The sequence below is a fragment of the Bos mutus genome, chromosome 20 (genome assembly GCF_027580195.1).
Source record: "Bos mutus isolate GX-2022 chromosome 20, NWIPB_WYAK_1.1, whole genome shotgun sequence".
Taxonomy (NCBI): domain Eukaryota; kingdom Metazoa; phylum Chordata; class Mammalia; order Artiodactyla; family Bovidae; genus Bos; species Bos mutus.
The window spans coordinates 32,426,766-32,448,338 of NC_091636.1; the positions used below are offsets into that span (position 1 = coordinate 32,426,766).

The 21,573-nt window shown below is 38.7% G+C and overlaps 1 protein-coding gene across 1 annotated transcript; it reads right to left on the reverse strand.

Moving 5' to 3' along the window:
- Nucleotides 1–1,511: 1,511 nt before the first annotated feature.
- On the reverse strand, nucleotides 1,512–14,392 carry FBXO4 (F-box protein 4). The gene is made up of 7 exons (XM_005889722.3): nucleotides 14,155–14,392; nucleotides 12,692–12,927; nucleotides 10,549–10,769; nucleotides 6,504–6,579; nucleotides 6,217–6,392; nucleotides 2,290–2,465; nucleotides 1,512–1,877 (listed from the first exon to the last, which is right to left on the reverse strand). The coding sequence occupies exons 1-7, from the start codon at nucleotides 14,341–14,343 to the stop codon at nucleotides 1,788–1,790; spliced, it is 1,164 nt and encodes a 387-aa protein (XP_005889784.1). The 5' UTR covers nucleotides 14,344–14,392; the 3' UTR covers nucleotides 1,512–1,787.
- Nucleotides 14,393–21,573: the final 7,181 nt, after the last annotated feature.

A 21,573-nucleotide genomic window follows, 5' to 3' on the forward strand; every position in this document is an offset into this window, starting at 1 on the left:
TCTGGGCAAGAACACTTCAGTGGGTTATCATTTCCTTTTCCCGGGGGTCTTCCCGACCTAGGGATGGAACCTGTCTCTTGCACCTCCTGCACTGGCAGAAGGTTTCTTTACTACTGTGCCTCAAGCATACAATGACCTAAATTTGTACCTTAATAATATAAAAAAAAAATTGAAGTTTTATAATTTAAAAAGCAGAAAAATAGAGATTAGAGCATAAATCAATGAAACAGAATATAGAATAAATTAGTAAGACCAAAAGCTGGCTCTTTGAGAATAATAAAATCAATAAAACTCTAGCCAGATTGATCACGAAGAAAAAAAGAAAATACATTACCAACATCAGCAAAGAATGAGGTAACATGTGCTTAGTCACTCAGTCATGCCCAACTCTCTGCGACCCATGGACTGTAGCCTGCCAGGCTCCTTTGTCTATGGGGATTCTCCACGCAAGAATAACTGAGTGGGTTGCCATGCCCTCCTCTAGGGGATCTTCCCAACACAGGGATTGAATCCAGGTCTCCTGCATTGCAGGCAGATTCTTTACCATCTGAGCCACCTAACTACACATAATTAAAAGTGGAGAGGATGTATTTTTGGCATAATAGCATGAAGAATATCATGTGATGGTTCCCCAGAAAAACTGGAGAAAATTAATTTTAAAAAATCATTAAAATCTAAGGGTACACAGCACACACAAAAAAACAACAACAACCCAGTAAGAACAGTAAGAGTATGTGGGATTTGAACCAAGACATCCCTCCTCCAGCTCAGAAAGACAGAAACTCCATTCTAGATCAAGGCAGTCAAGGAAACAGCACTCTCTCCCCAAGTCAGAGGGCTTCCTTTCTAGGAAAAGCAGGATGTCAGCATTTCTCACTCTTCCCCCAACTACAAATGCTCAAGTTAAGGGATGAGTAAGTGCACCCAAGATGTGAGAGCTCCTTTCTTCAGAATGGCACCCACTTGTAGGACGGAGGCTGTTTCTTGGGTGCAGCACCACTGAGAATATAATGCTCTTTTTAACTGTAATTTTTAAATCCCTCAATTCCACTGAGATAGGAGGATTGTTTCCTCTGCAAAGTGGAAGCAATTAGTGAGTAGGAGGTCATATGATCATGAATGTCTCTGCAATATTTTCTTCATGAGCAAGGAAAAAAATCTGGCTTTAGCACTTCATGAGCTTTCAGGTTATTTGAAAACAGCAAGAATTTCCAGTTATTTTCACTGAATTAGTATTGAATAAGACAAAAAGTTAATTCCGACTATTTCAGAAAAGAAAAAGAAGTTGTATGGCCATACCAGTAAATGAAATTTCAGTGAATATTCAAATCTTTAAGCAGGATATTTATTAAAAATAGATAAAACTTATTTTCTGATAACCAGTTAAGGACCCTTGAAAAGAATCTATTTAAAGCTTAGCAAAGTTGCTATTCCCCACGATGGCAATCTTTGAACTGAACAGAAGAGAAATCACGAAGAATGAGAGAGGCACAAACTTGTTTTTTTTTTCTTTTCAGAATTTAATATTAAAATATATATATATGAAAGTTATTAAAAATCTTAAAAGGTTCATTTTGGGGCCAAATGCTACCACTGAAACTTTTTTCTTGTAATTGATCTAAGGTAAAAAGTAAAAGTTATATAAAAAATAGAGTGGTGACAGCTGTCCAACATAAAGCCTACCTGCAAAAAGGCAGGGCAGAATGAGCTGACTTGAGCAAATATCCACATCATGACCTTAGTAACAAGTTTCAAATGCTTTCAGTTGCCAAGGTTGACGAGGAGGATCATCTTGCATGCTTAGATTCTACTTCTTCAAGAATCCACTGAATACCATTCAAAAAACCAGTTAAAGTTTCAGCCTCAGTGTCCTGGACCTATAAGCAAATAAAAAGAGACCATTTGTTACTAAGAAACTTACTAAGAAACTAAGCACAAACACTTATAATTATGTGGGACATTTTTCTGGACACTCAAAAATGAATAGGACTAAAAAAATCCCAGTAAACTGTGGGTAAATAACCAAGTTTTGTCTTCTAGAGAGTTTAGATTAAAAATACCATCTTCTCTTCTGTCTTATAATTACTATCAATATGAGGTTTATTACTTATTTTGGAACTCAGCTTTGATATCAAATATCTCCCACTGATTAAGCTATTAAAACTGACTTTTAGAATGCTATTCTTTCAAAAAGAATGAATAGTAAAGAATAAAGAAAAATAAAATAAATTAGAAATCAGAGTGAAAAATAAAATGAGATTTTTCTCACTAGAGAAAATAGAACCTTACCATCCATGGGTGGTTTAGATGATTCAGGCGCAGCTCATGGGCCAAATAAAAACAGGGCATTCTTTTTACGTTAGCTTGAGAAATACAAGATAAAACCAGCATTGGTCTCCCGGAAGATCCAAAAGCTGGATCAGTCATTGCCATAATACGAGAAAATTCATCTTGCCATTCATGTCCTAAGGAATGTAGTTAAAGTTCTTAATTTTCATTATTTAAAAAATAATAATACAAAATTGAAAACTATAAAAATTACCAGGATCCAAACATAACAAACTGCATCTATCCCTCTATTGCTGTGTTCATTTACTGATCTTTCATAAAACTACATTAATCAGCCTTGCAAGGATCAGGATTTAGATGAAATCAGAGAGAACAAAACAGTACCACTTACATGTTTCTATGGTTTAAAAGCAAAACTACTCTGATAAAAGTATTTTCTTCTCACAAATTCTGTAGCCGTCACTACCCTTTCTTTCAAAGGCCAGAGTTTCTAAAATTTAAACATATGATTGAGTCTAGCTTTTTTATTGAAATCGAAAATCTCTGCCTTTCAGTGGAGTGTAAGTCATTGACATTTGGTGGCGGGCAGAATTCTAAAATAACCCTAATAACTCAAATTCTTTTCTATTCCCTCCTCTGAGTGTGGGAAGAATCTGTGAACACATGGGATATCACCAACATGGTTAGGCTATATTACAAGACACAGCTGACTTCAAGAAAGGGAGACTACAATCAGTGAGCCTAGTCTAGTCAGGTAAGCCCTTAAAACAGATTAGATTCTTCCTAGTCAGAGAGATCCTCCATTGCTGGATTTGAAGACAGAGGGGTCACATGGCAAGAAATGAAGATGGCTTGTGAAGCTGAGAGCAGCCCCTAGCTGACAGCCAGAAAGGAAACAGGGACCTCAGATCTACAAAAGTAAGCTGAATTCAGTCAATAATCTGAGTGAGCTAGGTAGCAGATTTTCCCCCAGAACCTCCAGAAAGGGACGTAACCCATCTCTCACCCTAATTTCAGCCTGTGAGTCACTTGGCTGACAACCCAGCCATACTGTACTCAGACTGCTGACATAAAGAACTCTGAGCTAATAAATAGATGCATTTTTAAGCCACTAGGTTGGCAGTAATTTGTTACATATTAATAGAAAACAAACATTGAATGTAATTATCAACACAGTACATTTAAGTCTATCACATATTTATTGAATTTTGACTTGTCCCATCTATTCTTTGTTCCTTTTGCCCTCTTTTCCTGTGCTCTTTTGAACTGACTTCTTTAATGATTACATTTTATCTTCACTACTGGCTTATTTAATTATATCTCTGTTATACTTTTTTGGTGGTTGGTTGCTCAAAGATTTACAAAGTATATTTTAAACTTACAACAGTCTACCTTTAAAAAGTATTATATAACTTCACATATAGAACCTTACAACATTTCCATTTCTGTCTTTCCATGCTGTGTAATACTGTTACAATATATTTTATTTTAAAAAATATCATGTTTTCCTTTAAATAATGATAAAGAAATTAAACTTAGAAAAAAACATTTTATGTATAGCTATACTGTTTCTATCCCAAGGCTTTTTCTTCCTTTCTGTAAATGTAGTTTTCCACCTGGTATACTATTTTCCCTGAAGTTTCCTTTAATATTTATTGTAATAAAAATTTGCTGACTGAACTTTCTCAGATTTTGTTTGTCCAAAAAATGTCTTGATTTTGCCTTCATTTTGAAAGATATCTCTGCTGGATTTTTATCCCCCCCACCCCACCCTTTGCAATACTATAAAGATTTCCCTTTGCTACTATCTAGCTTACAGCAAAATTCTATCAGAAAGTCTCCATCCTTATCTTTGGTCCTCTATATGTATGTTTTGTTTTGCCCTGGCTGCCTTCAAGATATTCTCTTTATCTTTTGTTTTCACCAGTTTGGCTACAATGTATCTGTATTTTTTATTTATCACGTCTGGAGTTCTTTGAGAATCTTGGATCTGTGGTTTATTGTCTTTCAGCAATTTTGAAATAGCTTTGGTCATTATTTGTTCAGAAATTTCTTTTTCCCTGTTCTTACTCTCTTCATATTTTGGGACTCCAATCACATATAAATTGAATCAGGGGTCCACATACCACACACTATAGATATTTTTATAAGTAATTATTTTGGTAAAAACTGCCAAGCCCATTCATTCGCAAACTGTCTATGGCTACTTTTGCACTATAGTATCAGAGCTGAGTAACTGTAAGAGATTATATGGCTCACATGCCTAAAATATGTACTACCTAGACCTTGAAGAAAATGTCAACCCTGAGTTAGATCACTTCATTGGTTTTCCCCAGCTCTTGCTCTGCCCTCCACTACCAATTTTTTCCTTTTTAAAATTTTTTATTTTTTAATTAATTTCTGGCTGTGCTGGGTCTTCGTTGCTATGTGGGCTTTTCTCTAGTTGTGGCAAGTGGGGGCTACTCTCTAATTGCAGTGCACAGGCTTATCACTGCAGTGCCTTCTCTTGCTGCAGAGCACAGACTCTAGGGTGCATGGGCTTCAATAACTGCAGCACACAGGCTCAGTAGTTGTGATTCCCAGGCTCTATGACAAAGGTTCAGTTACTCTGTAGCATGTGGGATCTTCCTGGAATAGGGATCAAACCCATGTCTCCTGCATTGACAGGCGGATTCTTGACCACTGAGCCACCAGGGAAACCCATCTCTTTAATTTGAGTAATTGCAATTGATCTATCTTCACATTCACAAAAGGTTTCCTTCGTTGATATGTCCATTGAAGGAATTATTCACCTGTTGTATTTTTGGTATTTAGCACACCCATTTTACTTTTTCATAGCTTCTTTCCCTCCGCTGAAAATCTCTATTTGTTCACATATATTGGTCACTTTTTTTTTTACTAGATTCTTCAACATATTAATCATAGTTCTTTTTATGTCCTTTTCTGAGGGTGCCAATATTGAGGCCATTTCTGGGTGTAGTTCCATTGACTGCTTTATCTCTTAAGAACGGGTCATTTCATTTTTTTTTTTTTTTTTTTGGTATCATACTTTTTAATTTAATGCTAGATTTTTATGTGGAAGAACAGAAGAGACTGAGGTAAAAAGGATTTACTTCTACAAATGGGTATGCTTCTTCTCCTGTTAGGCCATTTATGCAGTGAGACAAGTCCAATTAGTCAGTAGTTGAGCTGCATTTGGCTTCTGTTGTTATAATTTCAGTGCACTATAAACTGTAAATTCTTTCAGAAGTGGACTGCTTCTACCTTTTTCCAAGTGAGAATAATATAGTGCATATTTATGCCCTACCTTGTTCACAATGGATTTGGGAAAGAAATTACAATATTGGCTTATGGCCCAATAGTATTCTATTTTCATGCTATTTATCAATGTGAATGGCAATTATTCAGAATATATGGAGAGTGTTCTTAACTAATCCACTTTACTGAACACTCCACCAACTCTACTAACTCACACTCTACTATCTGGATGATTAAAATAACCTAAAATTTTTCATTTACCTGCATAAATTATTTGAATAAGGCCAAAAGCAAACAAAATATCAATAACTAAAAGTACAGAAGCATGAAACAACAAAAAAAATACTATGTAGTTATAGTAGCAAACTTCAGTGTGCATCAGAATTCTGTAAAGTTTGTTTAAAAAAACAGAGCCAAGACACAACCCACATCTATGAGTCATAATCCATCAGGATAGGAATCAGGCTGCCATGTTTTTAACAAGATCCACAGGTGATCCTAACACACATCAAGGTTGGAGAATCCAATATTGATAGTAATATTAACAGAATCACACTGATTAAAATTAGCCATGATATTCTTAACAAGCCACAATAAAGCCTATAAAAATACTTTCTTATTTGCTCTGCAAAGAAAGCGCTTTTAAAAAGAAAATAAGATAATGCTTACTTTTATGAGCTTCAGCATTTGCAACATAGATGAACCCATCAACAACTTCACACACCTTCTGAATTTGTGGAATTACACTGTACCGGCTCCCTTGTTGATCGTCCCCTTCATTTTGTACACTGAACATCTTGTTAACTGCACTTGTATGTTCTTCTCTTGCTCTATCTCTTTCCTTTCTATAAGAAAAATGTAAATATAAAACACAAACAGACACTAAACAGGCTTCACCCCCTCTAAAATATTCTATTACTGATGTCTCAGGTAGGCTGCTAAATAGGTAGCCTTACCTTGTAGTTGAATATAGTATTAGGATGTTGAATTTATGTTGATTGTTCAACTGAAAACTAACTCCTGATCCAATACCTAAAGGAGAAAATTACAGTTATCAAAACAAAAAATAAAGATAGCAAAAGATGACAATGCAAAAATTACTTAGTATAAAAAGAACAAACAAAAAACTATGACAAGTTATATATAGCTTTGGAATAAAATGTTTATGTTAAAGAAAAGATGCTATATGCAATTTTCATTCACAAAATAGTAAATCATGGATACAGAATAAAAAACTCTTAGGCTTTAACATTGCTTTTTTTTTTTTTTACCATCATCACTATCATTATTAACTTTATTATCAACCTATCAGTAGCAGCTGCATAATAACAACTACTTCTACTTATCCTCAAGTCTGACTTAGTTTCACTTTTTTTTTGTTTCTCATTAGTCTCACACTCCATGTATACATTCAACCAAATGGGTTTTTCCCCTGCACTCTGAAAAGGCATTTTTAAATTCATGGTGTCTTAGAAAATTGAAGAAATACGGAAAACACTGAAATTTGGAATTAGATTTGAGCTAGAATTTGTCACATATACTCATGTTTCTGTGAGCCTTGGTTTTGACACTGAAATACAGAAATAATACACATTTTTTAGGGTTATTGTAAGCATTAAATAAGATCACATACGTAACTGGTAAGTAACAGGTGCTAAATATTACTTCTTATTATATTTTATATCTAAATCATTCAACACTATTATTTGTCCTTCTTTCTTAACTCCTTCCCTCCTTTGTGTTAACACTTAGGGGTTGATTCTCCTCTTGCCTCCTGCAAAGATCCTTCTACTCCTTTTTGGCTTTGTGTCTTTTTGCTATATATTAATAAACATCCTTTTAGATCTGTCTACTCCTCTCCATTCCCACCCCACAGCTTTAATTTAGATATCATCATCTCTCACTTGAACTTCTGTAATCATTTCTAACTATGCTCCTAATCCACTTCTGTTCCCTACTATCCAATCTTCTGACAGCAGCTGGAGAGATTGCTTTAAAATGTCTTTAATTATGTCTCTTCTCTTCAAAGCTGCTGCTCTTCAGATAAATAAAACTTTAACATAATATGGCCTCTACTTACCTCATTGTGTTGTGCTTAGTCGCTCAGTCGTGTCCAACTCTTTGTGACCCCATGGACTGTAGCCCACCAGGCTCCTCAGTCCATGGGGATTCTCCAGGCAAGAATACTTGAGTGGGTTGCCATGCCCTTCTCCAGGGGATCTTCCAGACCCAGGGATTGAACCCAGGTCTCCTGCATTGCAGGTGATTCTTTGCCATCTGAGCCACCAGGGAAGCCCAAGAACAACTCCATCTTTCATATCCTTAATCCCTGCATTATAACCAATCTAGACATTTAAAGAAGCCATGCCATACTATCTTACATCACCATTTCAGGCAACACATTATATAGAGATCCTAGCGGGGTCTGTAAGCATTTCAGGTAAAGCGGCCCTAGTCTTCCACCACCAGGGGACTTCCCAAAGATATCATAACAACATTCTACCATGTTGGGAAAGATGGAAGTCAGGAGGAGAAGGGGACAACAGAGGACGAGATGGATGGATGGTGTCACTGACTCAATGGATATGCATTTTGAGCAAGCTCCAGCAGATGGTGAAGGAAGCCTGGCATGCTATAGTCCATGGGATCACAAAGAATTGGACACAACTGAGTAACTGAACAACCACCATGTCTCTGATCTTTGTTTTCATCAGTTTAACTTCCAGAAACTACCTTCTCAACGCATCTAACCTCAGTCCAATAAGATTTGTATGCTGTTTTGCCCCACCTTGCCAATGACTCATCCCTTTACCCTTCCCTGACCTTGCAGGATCTGAAGCAGTTAGACTGGCAATTTCAAACAATCACAATTACTCTGCAGAATGAAATGGCTATTTCATAATCAGCCAATTTCCCCAACCTCTAATTGAAATGGGATCCTTCCACCTCATGACCCGACCAGAAACTGGCCTGTGCCTAGGTGCTGCTTCTCTTGCAGTGGGCTTCCAGTAACTAAACTGCTTATTCTATCACATCTCAGGGTACAGAGATAAGTGTTCTCTTTACTTCTCAACGCCACGTCTTAAACCATTACTCACCAACCCTCTTGAAAAAACTCCACCTCTTTGAGACACACACACCATTTAGCTCTAATACCATCTTCCCGTCCTTAACCTGGTCACTTATGAATCTACTTTTGATAATCCCTTTCTCCAAACATTCACTGAAGACTATATCACCTGGCTCACAATTTTCTTTATTTTCAGAAACTTCCAAGTTCACATGGACTTCATATGATTCCCAAATCTTCACTTCTAGCCCAGGTCTTTCTTTTGACACATGAATGCATAAAGTATTCCATAAAATCATTCATTTATTCATCAAATACATATTGAACGTCTACTATGTGCCTAGCACTACAGATACAACTAAGAATAAAGCTGACAAGAGAGACTTCCCTGGTGGTCCAGTGGTTGAGAATCCATCTGCCAATGCAAGGGATACGGTCCGGAATGATCGCACATGTCGCAGAGCAACTAAGTCTGTGCACCACAACTACTGAGCCTGCAAGCCGCAACGACTGAGCTTGAATGCTGCAACTATTGATGCCTGCATACCTAAAGCCCATGTTCTGCAACAAGAGAAGCCACCAAAATGAGAAACTGAGCACTGTAATGAAGAGTAGCCCCAGCTCGCCACAACTAGAAAAAGCCCACATGCAGCAGCAAAGACCCAGTGCAGCCAAAAACAGTTTAAAAAACAAAAACAAAAAAACCTCTTAAAAAAAAAGGCTGAGATGTCTCGTCTAATGGGACTCACATTCAAATGGCTAGCTTATAGCAGGCATCTCTGATCTCTGCTTGTATAAAAAGTTTATCTTCCTACTCCTGTGTTTCTTTAACCTAGAGAATGACACCATCATCCAATATGAAAATAAGACCCAGAAACTAGGAATTATTCTTATTACTGCTGATACACATTGAGTCAATTCCATGTCCTTCATATTTTATCACAATATTATAGTGGTTTCTTAATGGGTACTCACGCCTTTGGAGCCCATTCTAATCAGTTCTCCACTCAGGAGCCAGAGTGATCTATCTAAAATGCCATCTTGATCATCTTACTTTTCTGCTTCAAATCCTTCAATATAATGCTTAAGTCTGACATATAAGCATCTTCTCACTTGGCCCCACTCTAGACACACAGAGCTACTTCAAGTGTGTCATGCACACCCAAAACTTTGAGAATTTAGAGACGCAGTTCTCACTGCTTAGAATATTTTACCCTTTTTTTGATGGCTTACCCCTGCTTATCAAAATGACTCATATAAGGCATCATGTTCAATGCAGAGCCTTCTATGACCCTTAACTTTCTACAAAGAAGCTCATTACACCATATTCTAATCATCTGTATACATGTCTCTGCCCTCACCTAGACTAACCACCTTTCAGGGCAAAGAGGAGATTTTTGATGTTGTTTGTTTTAAATCACTGCATCTTTAGTATCTAATAGGTACCCTCAACAAATGAAAAAGTAAAGCAGAAGCTAGACCACTATTACACATGTTTATTATAAATCCTACTTACCAAATTAACTACATGGTTGTTGTTCCTGTTGTTTTTCATAGAAATAAAGGTAAGGTGACAATTTAGCTCTTTTTGGAAATTCCAAGACATATCAAGATACTTTGAATATAGTAGATGCTGAACGGTTTTTACTGTAACATTCTTTTAAAATATGGTACAACATTTTAACAACATACAATTTGCTTTCACATAATCTCATATTTTAGACTAAGTAAGAGAAAGCTTACCTCTTATAAAAAAGTAAATTAATTCTTTCCGTCCATAGAGACGTGAGGGCTCCCATCCATCAAATTAGTACATTTCATTACATCAAAGAGTTAAATAATTTAAAAAACTAATTTTTTTCTATGTAATTACTAGAGTCAAGCTCAAAGTGTTTGACTTATTATGAATTGTACATTAACATGAAAATTACCATCAATCTGCCTCTGAGGCAAACCAGCTGTTGGGCAAAGTTCCTCAGAAGACATCAAACTCAACACCAAAGATGTATTTAGTTCTTCCAAACCTGGTCCAAACATGGCAAATCGTGGTTCATTCTGAATGATCAATGAGTGTAAAAATGAGGTGACAGCTCCATACATAGGACGGCTAGATTTTGAGGATCTTCTTGTATGTGGACAGCACATTTTATAGCTGTATAAAATTGTCACAATTAGATAATTAACACAAATACTTAGCCATTTATTCACTCAACAATATATAATGCATCGAAAACTTGCTAGACAAAAGGGATACAATGGTTACCGTCCTAATCCTCACGGAGGGCAGTGAAGGACAGATACTATTATATTAATAATACATATGTCAAGTGCTATGACAGAAAAAGCACAAGGTGCTATGGTAGTAGTAGTGGTTAAGTAACTGAGGAAGTCTTCTCCAGGAAGTGGTTACTTTCTATTTTTTCATTTAGATTCTCTCATGAAACACTTGGTCTAACATGTGTTTTAATGGTTAAAATTCATTACATTGAGCAATGATTCTCAACCTGGGGAGATTTTGCACCCCCTGGGAATATCTGCTGATGTCTGGAGACATTTTTGTTATTACAACTACAGGGGGAGTAGGGCAGTGCTACTAACATCTAGCAGATCCTGGGATGCTATTAAACATGCTACAATGCACACACAAGACAGTTCCCATAACACCCGGTGCAAAATGTCAATAGTGCCAAGACTGAGAAACCCTGCACTAAACTACATAGATAGCATAAAAATGTCCTTAGAGGTAAAAAAGAAAAAAATTACTAAAAGCTACCAATATAACTGAATTTCTTAGAGTACTTCCATTAACACTAGCAGTTCAATAAGTACTTATTACAGGTTACCCAGCAAACTAAGAATCATGTGAAAGAAACAGCTTTTTCAATAGCCATAAATTTCTAAACAAGTGATTCAACATGTCATCAAAAATTAAAAGAGTTGCTCATATCTAAATAAAACCTAAAGCCCTTTAAATCAAGCTGGCTTTAAATCAAGCCCTTTAAAACAATCACTAACTTTATAAGAAAATCATCTTTACTTAGGAATCTTGTAATTTAAGAAGGAAAAAAAAAAAAGTCAACGTTGCAGCTAGGTAGATTTGGCCAAACCTCACCACTTTAATTAGTCATATAAGCCACTTATAGTCTGAACTTCAGTTTTTTAAATTTGCATTATTTGAGCAATAACAATCAACTCTAGATAACAGGAATCAGAAATAATTTATATGCTCACAAATGGTCATGTTGTTTGCTACTAAATCGTTTCTCTCCAACCCCATGGACTGCAGCACGCCAGGCTCCCCTGTCCTTGACTATCTCCCAGAGTTTGCTCAGATTCATATCCATTGAGTCAGATCACAAATGTTCATTACTATGATTATTACTATCCCTATGAAAACATGCTTCCACAGCACCACAGATACACCTGATGTCTCGGCTGGCTGTGGGACAATGTGGAAGTAACCAGCAAGTGAGACTACAGTGCTATGCTGTTTAGTCACTAAGTCATGTCTGACTTTTGAGTACCCGTGGACTATAGCCTTCCAGGCTTCTCTGTCCATGGGATTTTCCAGGCAAGAATACTGGAGTGGGTTGCCATTTTCTCCTCCAGGGCATCTTGCTGACCCAGGAATTGAACCCACATCTCCCGCACTGCAGGATTCTTAACCACTGAGCCATCACTAGTTAAAATTATACACATGCACATTTTAGTCAACGAGTCTCACAAGACTTGATGTAATGGCATCTGTATTGGAATAAGGATTCTAAATAACTTAAACTATGGGGGGAAAAAAAACCATATGTATTAAGTCTAGCACAGGAAAACAATCCTCACCTAAAGCACAAATATTCTTTTTTTTTAAGGTGCTATCTTCTGTCACAGACATTTTTTTTTTTTTTTGGCTTTACAGTAGGTCCTGAATGATGTTATTTAACCTAACCCCCAATTCTTACAAAAGGACCCTTAGACCTAAAATTCATGCTACAAATTTGTAGGACCAAGACTAACTTAGGCTACTGACTTGCTATAATCAAATTAATATCTTCTTTTTAATTCATAAAACTAGATACTTACACTGCCATGTAGTCAAAAAATGCACCATTGGTGACCTCAGATATAGGCTTTTTTAAGATTTCTAGATCTGGAAGAGACTTCCAGTCAACAGAAGACCAAGAAGGAAGATCCCGCAACAGAAAATATCTCCACAGAATTGGATCTCGGACAGTTTCATTCCAATAACGACTTGTACTTCCCAACTGACATAGATCATGAGGTGAAAGAAATGACAAAATATATAGCTGTACATCAATCTGAAACAGAGGGAAGCAGCAGGTAGGTAAAGGGGATGAATAATTTACCTTGGCAGATAGGTTTTTTTGAAAAATAAATTACAAATTAACAATTATACTGGGAAAGGTCAACTGAACAATATCGTTTTAATAATTAAATCTATCACAATAAATTACAAAATTAACAATTTTTATACTAAATAGCAAAAGATCAACTTAACAGTCATTATCTTTACTAATGAAATTTACCATGCTGAAGTTAATTTCCTGCCTCAGGGCAGAATCATAATGAACACTTCATTTTGACACACTGAAACATTCCTGAAAAACCACCCATTGTTCTGGTATTTTTCAAACAAAATAATCAGTTTATTTAATTTCTCCTAATGAATATTCTACCACATTATTTGCATTAAATTACTTAATGAAATAATTTATTCTTCAAAATAAAATCTTTTCAAGTGAACAAACTTCTGATTTTATCATTAGATCAAATCAAAGAGTATATCTGTCACCTGTGTTTTTCTGTAAAAATCTGTCATCTCTGCAAGGAGAACCATGGATGAAATTTAAGCCTGCAGTTTTCAATTTCTGATGTACCTCAGAGGGAAGTAACAACAGTCCAGCTAAGATACAGAATTTTAATTTCTAAGATATTCTTCTCTCGCCGTGTTCCCATCTTCCTAAACAGTTTAACAAGGAATGAGATGTGTAATTCTCAAGGCCTGCTGTAACTTGAGGCCCTTGTAACTTAGTTATTTGATTTCACTTGTCGGTTTTGTTACTTGAAATACACGGTAAGAAAACAGCCGCAAAACCCTCAGAGTGTGTTTTGATACGTGAAGCCTAGGATGAAAGATGCTGAGAACACAGACGTTGAATGCTGTCCATGTTTCCAAGAATGTCTGGAATGGTCTCAGCATTTCCTCAACAGGATGTTCAGGGTGTCCCAGTCCCCAGACTCGTTTTGGGGGGAGAAAACCTGAGGATGACCTGGCAGGTTACCAGGGCGCTCCTTGCAGGTGAGTTTCGCAGCAACCTTGGGTCCGGCTGCCAGGCACCAAGCGTCAACGCTAAGGCGTCTCTTTTCAACTGCTGCCCCACAGGTGGCGACAGTGCCCGTAAAGCTGCACGGACCGGGCCAGACATAGGCTGGGCCCAGCGGGCTACCCTCTCCCCGGCCCCCCAAGAGGCCGCCCCAGCGAGCGCCCCTCCCTCGGTTCCTCGCGGGCGGCGACTGATGCTCACCGGCAGCCGCGTCAGAGAACTGGCCTCCTCGTCCACCTCCTCTGCGGAGGCCCTCGGAGCCGCCCTCTCCTTGCCAACCGACTGCCAGAAGTTCCTCCAGCCGCTGAGGAAGGCCGCCTCCAGGCGGCCCCAGTCGCTGTGAGGAGGCTGAGGAGAGCTCCCTCGGCTGCCAGGGTCGCTTCCCGCCATGGCTGCCTACGCCTCTCCGGACGCGCCGCACGGTGACGCGGCACAGCCGCGCCCCGCCTCCTCCCCCTTCCCTTCCCTTCCTCCTCCCCGCCCCGCTCCCTGCGTTCCCCCCAACCCCCAGCCCTCCTACCCCGGTCCCACCGCAGACGAAGAAACCTTCAGAGCCGGGGAGAGAGATGGCCCAATTGAGCGTGGTTTGCAGCGGAGTTTGAAGCTCCCACCAGAAATCACTGCGCCCCTCACTTAAGGCCTCAACCTCAGGCGCGCTGACCTCACCCATTGATTTAAGAGCTCTCGCCCTTTGCCCCTCTATAACTGCGTTACTTCACCCAAGGCCGTCCCTCTCTGTGTGGAACTCATTTCTTTTCCTCTTTGCCTGGGTCTGGGCGACTCTTATGCAATGGATGGCCCTCTTCCACTATTTGGTGCTTAATGCCTGATGCTGGGAAAGAGTGAAGGCAGGAGGAGAAGACAGAGGATGAGATGGTTGGATGGCATCACCAACTGATGGACATGAGTTTGACCAAGCTCCTGGAGTTGGTGATGGACAGGGAAGCCTAGTGTACAGTAGTCCATTGGATCACAAAGAGTCGGACAGGGCTGAGCCACTGAACTGAAACAGAAACCTGGTTTAACTCACTGTCAACCTGCAGTTTCCAGGACATGCAGCTACCCATTCTCTTCGTGAAAATAATCAACTATGGAGATTTATAAATTTCAGAATCAGCCTCTGCCCACCATTCTCTTATCTCAGTTGTTAAAACATTCTCATGTATTACCCAAATCACCCATATAAAAAAATCCTTTTTTGTTGCAAACTTTTTAAAGTATTGATTTATAATGTGTTAATTTCTGGTGTGCAGCAAAGTGATTCAGTTATATGTATATACAATAAACTGTGGGAAATTCTGAAAGAGATGGGAATACCAGACCACCTGACCTGCCTCTTGAGAAATCTGTATGCAGGTCAGGAAGCAACAGTTAGAACTGGACATGGAACAACAGACTGGTTCCAAACAGGGAAAGGAGTACATCAAGGCTGTATACTGTCACCCTGCTTATTTAACTTAAATGCAGAGTACATCATGAGAAATGCTGGACTGGAAGAAACACAAGCTGGAATCAAGATTGCTGGGAGAAATATCAATAACCTCAGATATGCAGATGACACCACTCTTATGGCAGAAAGTGAAGAGAACTCAAAAGCCTCTTGATGAAAGCTAAAGTGGAGAGTGAAAAAGTTGGCTTAAAGCTTAACATTCAGAAAACGAAGATCATGGTATCTGGTCCCATCACTTCATGGGAAATAGATGGGGAAACAGTGGAAACACTGTCAGACTTTATTTTGGGGGGCTACAAAATCACTGCAGATGGTGACTGCAGCCATGAAATTAAAAGACGCTTACTCCTTGGAAGGAAAGTTATGACCAACCTAGATAGCATATTCAAAAGCAGAGACATTACTTTGCCAACAAAGGTCCGTCTAGTCAAGGCTATGGTTTTTCCAGTGGTCTAGTATGGATGTGAGAGTTGGACTGTGAAGAAGGCTGAGCGCCGAAGAATTGATGCTTTTGAACTGTGGTGTTGGAGAAGACTCTTGAGAGTCCCTTGGACTGCAAGGAAATCCAACCAGTCCATTCTGAAGGAGATCAGCCCTGGGATTTCTTTGGAAGGAATGATGCTAAGGCTGAAACTCCAGTACTTTGGCCACCTCATGCCAAGAGTTGACTCACTGGAAAAGACTCTGATGCTGGGAGGGATTGGGGGCAGGAGGAGAAGGGGACGACAGAGGATGAGATGGCTGGATGGTATCACTGACTCGATGGTCGTAAGTCTGAGTGAACTCTGGGAGCTGGTGATGGACAGGGAGACCTGGCGTGCTGCGATTCATGGGGTCGCAAAGAGTCCGACAGGACTGAGCAACTGAACTGAACTGATACTTTTTTATATTCTTTTCTGCTACAGTTTAACACAGGCTATTGAATATAGTTCCCTGTGCTATTCAGTAGGATCTTGTTGTTTATCCATTCTATATATAATAGTTTGCTTCTGCTAAGCCAGAACTCCCCCTTCATCCCTCCCCCACTCCCTTCCCCTTCCTACCTGTTTAGTCTGTGGTCTATCTCTGTGAGTCCCTTTTGAAGATATGTTCACTTGTGTCATGTTTTAGTTTCCACACGTAAGTGATATGGTATTTGTCTTTCTCTGACTTCACTATGTTTACTCTATGTCCAGTCATGTTGCTGCAAATGGCATTATTTTCTTTTTTATGATTCAGTAATATTCCATTGTATGTGTATATACCACATCTTTCTCCATTCATCTGTCCATGGACATTCAGTTGCTTCCATGTCATGGCTAGTGTGAATACTGCTGCTATGAACATGGGGTACATGTATTTTTTGAATTATAGTTTTGTCCAGATATGTGCCTAAGAGTGGGAAATTAATCCCATTTTTTAAATAACCTTCAAAAATAGAAGAGGATCAGCAACTTCACAAAAACATTTAAGCCTATAAGGATCATGACAAGCTACAGGAAACATAGATAAGTTGTGTGTATTTATACAAATAATTAAATATATGTTTAACATAATATTCATCTCTATCTCTATCTATATCCGTATTTATATTCTACATAGCAGAGTGCGATAATGCTTAATAATGGACACAGTGCTTATGAGCTTGTATTTACACTTCAAAAGTAAATTATCTGGGGATCTAAATGTCAAATAACAGAAATCCAATAAAGCCCCAGAGGTTCTGTGAGATCTGAATTATTAAGTTTCATCATTTATCTTGCATGCTATTGCTAGAAGCCAATAACCAATCCAATTTCAGGCTTAGTTCTGCAAGGGATTCCAGACAAGAAAAAGAACCATAAATTAATTGGCACTTCTCTTACCTCTCTAGGAATAACACAAATAAATCAGTTTAAGTATGAAGTACTAAGATGGTTCTCAACTCTTACAAAATGACTTCCCAGGGAAGCCTCAAAGTAAGTCATTCTTCTTTTCTGATATCAAACTGATTAATGGTTTCAAAAGTCTGACCCATTTGTAACTGAATGCTCCATAAACTTCTCACTTCAAAGGATTTAGCAGTTATAATGTTATTTGTTTACAGTTGAAAAATGTTGCTATTCCAATTTTATAATTCCTTTTATTAGATAATTAAAGAAAAATTATCCCTCATCAACCCATTTGAATACCCTCCCCAAGACTGGAATTGGCTTTATCTCCAAGGAGCCCTACTTCATTTTAATGGGAAATGGTATTTGGACATTATTTAGTGGTCTTCATATACATAAAGGGATGAGTTATTACTCCCTATTCAAATTTAGAACTACAAAATTACCTTAATTTCATGTCTCTTCTCTTACACTGAAAATTCTAATTACATACATTTCAATTTTCATACTTAATAACAACATGAGTATCAAGGAGGTTGATTTCTTTCCAGTTCTTTTTGCCCTTGGGGATATCACACTAAGGGTGTCCAAATTACTGTTTCATGTATGGATGTGAGAGTTGGACTGTGAAGAAAGCTGAGCGCCAAAGAATTGATGTTTTTGAACTGTGGTGTTGGAGAAGACTCTTGAGAGTCCCTTGGACTGCAAGGAAATCCAACCAGTCCATTCTGAAGGAGATCAGCCCTGGGATTTCCTTGGAAGGAATGATGCTAAAGCTGAAACTCCAGTACTTTGGCCACCTCATGCCAAGAGTTGACTCACTGGAAAAGACTCTGATGCTGGGAGGGATTGGGGCAGGAGGAGAAGGGGACGACAGAGGATGAGATGGCTGGATGGTATCACTGACCCGATGGACGTGAGTCTAAGTAAACTCCAGGAGTTGGTGATGGACAGGGAGGCCTGCCGTGCTGCGATTCATGGCATCACAAAGAGTCGGACACGACTGAGCGACTGAACTGAACTGAACTGAAAGATAACTGACTCCAACAGGAAAGGAGTATGTCATGGCTGTATACGGTCACCCTGATTATTTAACTTATATGCAGAGTACATCATGTGAAATGCTGGGCTGGAAGAAGCACAAGCTGGAATCAGTATTGCCGAGAGACATCAATAACCTCAGACATGCAGATGACACTACCCTTATGGCAGAAAGCGAAGAAGAATTAAGAGCCTCTTGATTAAAGTGAAAGAGTGAAAAAGTTGGCTTAAAACTTAACATTCAGAAAACTAAGATCATTGCATTTGGTCCCATCACTTCATAGCAAATAGATGGGGAAGCAATGGAAACAGTCACAGACTTTATTTTGGGGTGCTCCAAAATCACTGCAGATGGTGACTGCAGCCATGAAATTAAAAGATGCTTGCTCCTTGGAAGAAAAGCTATGACCAACCTAGCCAGCATATTAAAAAGCAGAGACATTACTTTACACGACAAAGGTCCATCCATCTAGTAAAAACTATAGTTTTTCCGGTAGTCATGTATGGATGTGAGAGTTGGCCTATAAAGAAAGCTGAGCACCGAAGTATTCATGTCTTTGAACTGTGGTGTTGGAGAAGACTCTTGAGAGTCCCTTGGACTGCAAGGAGATCCAACCAGTCCACCCTAAAGGAAATCAGTCCTGAATATTCATTGAAAGGACTGATGCTGAAGCTGAAACTCCAATACTTTGGCCATCTGGTGTGAATAACTGACTCATTGGAAAAGATCCTGATGTTGGAAAAGATTGAAAGCGGGAGGGGAAGGGGATGACAGAGGATGAAGATAGTTGGATGGCATCACCGACATGATGGACACGAATTTGAGTAGGCTCTGGGAGTTGGACAGGGAGGCCTGGCATGCTGCAGTCCATGGGGTCACAGTCAGACACCACTGAATGACTGAACTGAAAGGTAACTGAAACATTCCTGTATGTTGAAGCCACCAACTGCTACACAATTACAGTTAATTTGCTTCATTTTGTTTTGGATTTTTAGTTTTCTTTTTGATGTTATCTTATTTTTAAAAAACTGCAAAAATGTAGTACGTGATTCCCAAGCCAATGGACAAAATTAACCATATATTCAGAGAAGTCTAGTTTATATCCTGATCCCCTACATCTGATTCCGCTCCCCCCATCTCCTCCTTTCACCATAACCATTTTTTTTTTTGTTTTTTTTTTTTTAATATAAACAAGGTTATACAAACACATTTATACTTTCTTAAATAGTACTGTATACCTTTTCCACCTTTTCACTTAATAATACCACTCCATAGCATTTTAAAGAAATATTCCTCTTTGCTTTTTAAAGCTACATGCTACTCAGTCATGTGCATTTACCAGTTTAATCTATTTTGAAACAGGGTATGCATAATGTTTAGATGACTAATATTTATTAAACGCATCTGACTTGTGAGTTAAATATGAGACCAAAAGTTAAGTGTGAGACCAGAAGCCCAGTAAATGAAGCTGAATCGTAACTGTAGAAGTTGGTATATTATAGCAGGTATATACACATTTGGAGACTGGGGCTGAAAAGCTTCTGAAAATTGTAGGTTTTCTTCCAGCCATACTAAATGTAAACATTTAAGATGCCTATACAATCAATAATTTCCTCTCTGAAAACTGCTTCCCACTTAGAATGCCAGCACAACTTGAACTAAGCAAACGTTAGTGAGTGCTCACTAGCCAGAACAAGAACCAGCCATTTGGGAATTCCCAGGCAGCCCAGTGGTTAGGATTCCGTGCTCATTGCTAAAAGCCTACTTTCAATCTTTGGTCGGGGAACTAATATTCCAAAAGGGACAAGGCCAAAAAAACGAGGAGATAATTATTCTGGTTGATGAGTAAGGCAGATAGTCCCTTCAGTTGCTCAGTCATGTCCCACTCTGCAACCCTAGGGACTATAGCACACCAGAACCAACTCCAGGAGCTTGCTCAAACTCACGTCCATCGAGTCCATGATGCCATCCAACCACATCTCATTCTCTACTGCCCCCTTCTCCTCCTGCCCTCAATCTTTTCCAGCATCAGGGTCTTTTCAAATGAGTCAGTTCTTCGCGTCAAGTGGCCAAAGGATTGGAGTTTCACCTTCAGCATCAGTCCTTCCGATGAATATTCGGGACTGATTTCCTTTAGGATTGACTGGTTGGATCTCCTTGCAGTCCAAGGGACTCTCGAGATTCTTCAACACCACAGTTCAAAAGCATCAATTCTTTGGCGCTCAGCTTTCTTTATAGTCCAACTCTCACACCCATACATGACTACTGGAAAAATCACAGCTTTGACTAGACAGACCTTTGTTCACAAAGTGTCTCTGCTTTTTAATATGCTGTCTAGGTTGGTCATAACTTTTTCTTCCAAGGAGCAAGCATCTTTTTATTTCATGGCTGCAGTCACCATCTGCAGTGATTTTGGAGCCCAAAAATATAAAGTCTCTCACTGTTTCCATTGTTCGCCCATCTATCTGCCATGAAGTGATGGGGCCAGATGCCATGATCTTTGTTTTCTGAATAATTAGTTTCAAGCCACCTTTTTCACTCTCCTTTCACTTTTATCAAGAGACTCTTTAGTTCTTTGCTTTCTATAAGGGTGACGTCATCTGCATATCTTAGGTTATTAATATTTCTCCTGGCAATTTTGATTCCAGCTTGTGCTTCATTCAGCCTGGCATTTTGCATGATGTATTCTGCATATAAGTTAAATAAGCAGGGTGACAATATATAGCCTTGACATACTCCTTTCCTGATTTGGAACCAGTCTGTTGTTACATATCCAGTTCTAACTGTTGCTTCTTGGCGTGCAAACAGATTTCTCAGGAGGCAGGTAAGGTGAATCTAGGTAATTTGGAATCGGTCAAATAGAAGATGACAAGAGTGAACATTGATTGACATTTTAGGAATCAGTGAACTAAAATGGACTGCATTGGGTGAATTTAACTCAGATGACTATTTTATCTACTACTGTGGGCAAGAATCCCTTAGCAGAAATGGAATAGCCCACATAGTCAATAAAAGAGTCCAAAATGCAATTCTTGGATGCAGTCTAAAAAATGACAGAATGATCTCTGTTGTTTCCAAGGCACACCATTCAAAATCACAGTAATCTAAGTCTATGCCCTAACCTGTAATGCTGAAGAAGCTGAAATTGAACAGTTCTATGAAAACCTACATGACCTTCTAGAACTAACACCCCAAAAAAATGTCCTTTTCATTATAGGGGACTGGAATGCAAAAGTAGGAAGTCAAGAGATACCTGGAGTAACTGGCAAATTTGGCCT